Source organism: Gracilinanus agilis, chromosome 6 (assembly GCF_016433145.1).
Source record: "Gracilinanus agilis isolate LMUSP501 chromosome 6, AgileGrace, whole genome shotgun sequence".
NCBI lineage: Eukaryota > Metazoa > Chordata > Mammalia > Didelphimorphia > Didelphidae > Gracilinanus > Gracilinanus agilis.
In genome coordinates, this window is record NC_058135.1 from 35,192,097 (window position 1) to 35,198,535 (window position 6,439).

The 6,439-nt window shown below is 39.7% G+C and overlaps 1 protein-coding gene across 1 annotated transcript; it reads left to right on the forward strand.

Annotated features, from left to right (window-relative positions):
• The first annotated feature begins 4,147 nt into the window (after positions 1-4,147).
• On the forward strand, positions 4,148-5,747 carry LOC123251125 (solute carrier family 25 member 39-like). The gene is made up of 2 exons (XM_044680305.1): positions 4,148-4,254; positions 4,290-5,747. The coding sequence occupies exons 1-2, from the start codon at positions 4,247-4,249 to the stop codon at positions 5,362-5,364; spliced, it is 1,083 nt and encodes a 360-aa protein (XP_044536240.1). The 5' UTR covers positions 4,148-4,246; the 3' UTR covers positions 5,365-5,747.
• Positions 5,748-6,439: the final 692 nt, after the last annotated feature.

A 6,439-nucleotide genomic window follows, 5' to 3' on the forward strand; every position in this document is an offset into this window, starting at 1 on the left:
GTTCCTGTAGAATTCTAAAGTGGCCTTTTCTGTTCATGTTTTGTCTCCAGTACTGGATACAGACTCTGCCATCAGCTGCTTGGAGAACATGACTACCAAAACCAATGCACAAAATCATCAGTTACAATGAAAAAATCCAGAATATCTGACTCTTTGAGGGGAAGGAGGAATTAGACTCCCTCTGGGATCACTCTCCTTTAGTTGCTCACTGCCCTCTCACCCAGGTGACAAGGTTTGCCTCCCCCAGGCACTCTTCAACCTAGAGGTTCCCCAAACTATATGCTGCACTGTAAGCTAGAATTGGCTTGCTGTGCTATGTATAATGCCACAGGTTTTAACTGATTCTCTACAACCAATTACAAAATATTTTCTAGTATGATATCTGTTTTTATACCAATTAGCCAAGTAATTCCTTCCAAATTTAAAAAAAATATATATTTTTTTCATACTAGTTTAAATCTGACTTATTGATCCAATTAGAGGTCTGAACTTTCTATTATTACATTAATCGGTGTGGTCTCTGAGCACAAAAACAAACATTATTAAGTAACTATTAAGTGTTAGAAACAAAAAAGGCAAAAATAAATAAATAAATTCCTGCCCTCAAGGAGTTCACAATCTAAAAGGGGAGAAACTAGGATCAGAGTTACTAAATTTTTTTAAGTTGTCTATACAGTATTGTTATTCTATAAACTATTCTCCTAGTTCTGTTCATTTCACCTTGTATCACTTCATAAAAATCTTTCTAAAACTAAAGGTTGAGCTTAAAACAAATTAAAGGAGCATGGGATAAATTGCTTTCAGATGGGTGAATAAGGGAAGAATTCATGACAAAACAAGAGATAGGCAGGTTTGCAAAAAAATGGAAAATTTAGATTACTTTAAAATAAAAAAAAATCTGTGCACAAATAAAACCAAAGCATCTAAGATTAGAAGAAAAGTAGAAAATGGGGATGTTATGGGGGAAAATAAATCTTTGCAATAAATTTCTCTTAAAAAGGCCTCATTTCAATATATGTAAAACCCAGTGGAATTGTGCATCGGCTAAGGGGGGGTTAAGGAGGTTTGGGGGAGAGGGAAAGAACATGAAACATGTAACTAGGGGAAAACATTCAAAATAAAAAATTTAAAAAAAGGTCTCTTTTCCAACATATATGTGGAACTGATTCAAATTATAAGAATGAGTCATTTTCCATTTGAAAAATGGGAGGATATAAATAGGCAATTTTCAGAAGAAAAAATCCAAGTTGTCAATAGTCATGTGAAAAAATGTTAATTTGTTGTTGTTCAGTTGTGTCCAACTTTTTGTAACTCCCTTCGGGGTTTTCCTGGAAAACATACTGCAGTGGCTTGCCATTTACTTCTCCAACTCATTTTATAGGTGAAGAACCTGAGGCAAAGAGGTTTGAGTGCTCAGTCACATAGCTAGCCTGAGGCCAGACTTGATCTCTGGAAGATGTCTTTTTTTTTTAAGCCCTTACCTTCCAACTTAGAATTGATACTAAGTACCACTTCCAAGACAGAAAAGTGGTAAGGGATAAGCAATTAGGGTTAAGTGAATTGCCCAGGGTCACACAGCAAGGAAGTATCTGAGACTAAATTTGAACTCAGGACCTCTCATCTCCAGGTCTAGCTCTCTATCTACTGAGCTACCTTCACTGCCCTGAACATGAGTTTTCCTGGCTCTAGGTCCAATACTCTTATCTACTGGGCTACATACCTGCCCCATTAACTAAAGAAATGTAAATTAAAGCAAATCTAAGGTATTATCTTTCATCTTCCAGATTGATGAACTTGACAAAAATGAAAATAACAAATGCTGGCACAGCTGTGGGAAGACAGGTATAATGATTATAATGATGCACTGTTAGTGGACTTATGAAATGGTCTGGCCGTTCTAGACAGCACTAGGGTACTGTCACTAAAAACCTATTAAGTTTTTGCATATCCTTTGACTAGGTCTAGACTAAAAAATAAAAACAAAAAACAACAACAAAAAAAACTCAAAGAGAGAGAAGGACCCATAAGTTCAAAAATATTTCTAGCACTTTCTTTCATGGTGGCAAAGAAATGTAAACTGAAGGGGTGCCCATTAATTAATAATAGCTGAACAAGTTATGGCATATAAATGTGATGTATTGTAAGAAATGATGAAGGACATAGTCATCTGTGGGACCCTTAACCTCTATTTGTGCTCCAGTTTCCTCATCTATAAAATGTGGGTAATAATAGCACTGGCTTCTCAGGGTTTTTTCTGACTCTCAAATGAGATAAGTGGATAGTGCTTGACACATAATAAGCACTACAAAATGTCAACTGTTATGATTATTATCAATCAGTCCAAAGGGTACAAACAAAAGACAGATCTAAATGGAGAATGAAAAATGAAATCCTAAATAATGAGTATATCAAAGAATGTATAATTCTTAGAAGGAAAGGTATGTTTTATAATCTATAATGTAAAGTTTAAATCCTTTTGAGAATAATTTCAGGATAAGGATCTTGCCATCTCCCCAGAATCCAGACAATGAACCTGTTTGGTGGAGGCACCAAAAAGATGCCTAAAGACCTTCACTGGACCATGAAGATCAAAATTGAACTTTGGGTGCAGTTGATTTGAACTATGGGGAGTTGAATGAGTTGAATGCATTTGTTTTGAACGTACACCCTTATGCCAATAGGCGACTGCCCCCAAATTGGCTTTTTGTCAATGCAGCTAGTTTTACCCATTTCTTTTATCCTCCAAATTCCTGAAATTTAGAAGTTGTCTATGTTTACAGATTCAGAGAAGAAAAAGGTCCAACCTTTTTTTTTGCCTGATCTCAGGGGGAAATGTGTGTTTGGAATTCTTCCTGTGGACTCGTGGGGACTTTGAGACTACATTCCCTGTGATCTAATGGGTTTCCAGTTTCTGGTTTTGGACGTGGGGACATCAGACGTCCCCACGTATAGGGCAGCTTAAATTTGGAGGGCAGCCTGGAGACAGCCTGTTTTGTTACCTGAGCAGGCTACTGGGAGAGAGAGAGTAGTAGGGAAGGTATGGAAGAAAATGGCAGGGGCGCCAGAGATTTCTTAAAGATGCGCGTGGTCAATTTATCTCTATCAGCATGGCAATTAAAATATTAATTTCTCTTATACTATTAGTCTTTATCATTTTTAATCGTAACAAGAACAAATCATAGAAACAAAATTATAGTGATGATATAAAAATACTGAAATTTCTGGAATGTGGCTAAAGTAGTTCTTAAAGGAAAAATCATCCCTACAAACAAGCATTCAAAAAATAGGAAAAGAGAAAACTGAAGAACAAAATATATTCTTAAGAAACTAGAAAGCAAACAAGCATAAGAACAAAAGAGGAGGGACTAAAAATTAGAGGAGAAAAATTGGGGGAGGGGGGACCTCCTGAAATTATAAACAAAATTAAAAGCTGGTTCTTTGAAAAGACTAATAAAAAGACCTTTAGTCAATCTGATTAAAAAGAAGACATAAATCAAATAAACAAAATAGCAAACACAGCAAAGGGAATAAGTGAGAACTTTTCTCAGTAATTGCAGAAGTAAAGCAAAGATGCCTTCTCTCCTTACTACTCTTTGATATAGTTCTAGAAATATTAGCAATATTGATAAGACAAGAGAAAGAAATGAAAGGAATAAGAGGAGATGAAACTATATTTGCTGATGATATGGTTTGATGATATATTTGAGGATATGTTTTATTTTAAAAATCCTAAGGAATCCAGTAAAGATAATAACTGAAAACAAGCTTCAACAAAGTTACAGGCTACAAGATAAACTTCAAAAAATTCATAGCATTTCTACGTAATAATAACAAAATCCAAGAAGTAATAACATAAAAGAAAATCCCATTATGCAAAACTACAAAATATGTAAAATGTCTGGGGATCAATCAACCAAATGACAAAAGACTTATAGAGATTCAATTACAAAGTGTTCTTTAAAGAAATAAAGAATCTCTTAAACAGCTAGAAAAATACTGCATGTTCATGGCTGGGTCGTGCCACTATAATAAAAAGGACAATACTACTAAAAGTAAATTTACAGTTTTAATGTTATGCCAATCAAGTTATCAAAAGGATACTTTATAGAGCAGGAATCCAGGCTCGGCTTCCGAAAGCGGCAGGCGGCGGGCGCCGGGCTATGGGCCCGAGGCCGGGAGAGGGCCGGGATGGTCTGCGGAGGACCCTCACCGCCTCCCGGACCCGGCATTTCACCACCGTTCACCCATGCGTGAAGTGAGGAGCGCGTGCGCCACGGAAGCCGCCCGTGAGCAAGAGACAGTGTAATGGCAGAGAAGGCACCTGGGGGCATTAGCCCCCTACAGCAGATGGTGGCATCAGGCACAGGGGCCCTCGTTACCTCCATTTTCATGACCCCACTGGATGTGGTAAAAGTCCGACTACAGTCCCAGCGTCCTTCTCCCACTAGTGGGCTGGCACAATCCCAGGGGTCCTGGAGCATCCCCTACACTAAATGGAGGTGTATGCTTTACTGCAATGGCATCCTAGAGCCCCTCTATCTGTGTCAGAATGGCTCCCGATGTGCTGTCTGGTACCAGCATCCCACCTACTTCACTGGCACCATGGATGCCTTTGTGAAGATTACTCGGCATGAGGGTGCTAGGACCTTGTGGAGTGGCCTCCCTGCGACTCTAGTAATGACAGTGCCTGCCACCGCTATATACTTTACCACCTATGACCAGCTCAAGGCTCTCCTGTGCAGCCGAACTGTGACTTCTGACCTCTATGCGCCCATGGTGGCAGGGGCTATGGCCCGACTGGGTACTGTGACTGTGATCAGCCCCCTGGAATTGGTGAGAACAAAGCTTCAGGCTCAGCATCTGTCCTACCGTGAACTTGGGGCCTGTGTCCGGGCAGCCGTGTCCCAGGGTGGCTGGCGCTCTCTGTGGCTTGGCTGGGGTGCCACTGCATTGAGGGATGTGCCTTTCTCAGCCCTGTACTGGTTTAACTATGAGTTAGTGAAGACATGGCTTTGTAAGATGGCAGCCAAGGACCGAACTTCAGTCGGCATCAGCTTTGTGTCTGGAGCCTTCTCAGGAACAGTGGCTGCTGTGCTCACACTGCCTTTCGATGTGGTGAAAACTCAGCGTCAGATGGAGCTGGGAAGTGTGGGAGCCTTGAGAGTGACATCCCCACGCTCCACTTCCACCTGGCTGCTGCTCCGGCGGATTCAGGCTGAATCTGGGGCCAGAGGACTCTTTGCAGGCTTCCTCCCATGGATCATCAAGGCAGCCCCCTCCTGTGCCATTATGATCAGCACCTACGAATTTAGCAAAAATTTTTTCCAGAGATTGAACCTGGAAAAATGCCCCCGGGGATCCTGAGGGGAGAGTGGGAGAGAAGTGGAAGATACCAGTCTCCTGAGGAAACCAGCTCTGGCTCTCCAATGGGAGAGGAGACTTACACAAACTTTCCTTAACCTGGGGGCGGTTGGTAGGGCAGGGCATCACCCTCTCATCTTATGTCCGAGAGAGTGAGATGCCCACTCTGCCCCTCCCTCCTACCTGACAATACTAGGGCACCATGCAGGGAACAAAACTCCCCTCTTTCTCCATACAAATATTTTCTCCTTTCCTACAGACCAAATGCACCTAGCTCTTGTTTCCTCTTGTTGGCCCCTTGTTTTTTCCTCTGGACATTACCCCACCCCCTGGTCCTGCTTTGTCTCAATCTGCCCCTTGTTGAATCCTTTGGATCCAAAGATGAAGCTTTGCTGTAAAAAAAAAAAAAAAAAAAAAAAAAAAAAAAAAAAGGATACTTTATAGAACTTGATAAAATATAATAACAAAATTAATTTGGAAAAATAAAAGACCTATAATATCAAGTGAAGTCATAAAAAGACGTAAGGACAAAGGGGGGATATAAAGCAGGAATCATCAAAACCATTTAATGTTGGTCAAAAGAGAAGTAGGAAGAAATTTAAAAAGGGAGACTCGGAAACAGTGCAACTCAACAAATCAGTTTTAGATAAACTGGAAAACAGCATACTTAGGAAAGAAGACTTAGTTTAAAAAAACAAAAACACTACTAGAAAGCTGGAAAACAGTCCAGCAGAATTAGGCTTAGATCAAAATTTTTTGCTACTTTTCACAGCTAATGAGATGAATTCTTAACCAAACAAAAGATAAAGGAAATTACAGAAAATAAAAAATTCCCATTATATGAAACTGGAAATCTTCTGCCCAAGTATATATAGGACCTATAAACCTTGGCATGATCATGCCTTTCAAACATTAGCTCATATGATTTCCTTCCTTATGTATTCTCATGCTTTTTAGTATGATATTTTCAGCAATATTGTTATGTCTTTAATGAGGTTGGAAAAAGGCATCAAGGTCAGCTATTGTACTGACAGTAAATTATTTAACTTGAAAAGACTACAAACTAAGACTAAAGTGG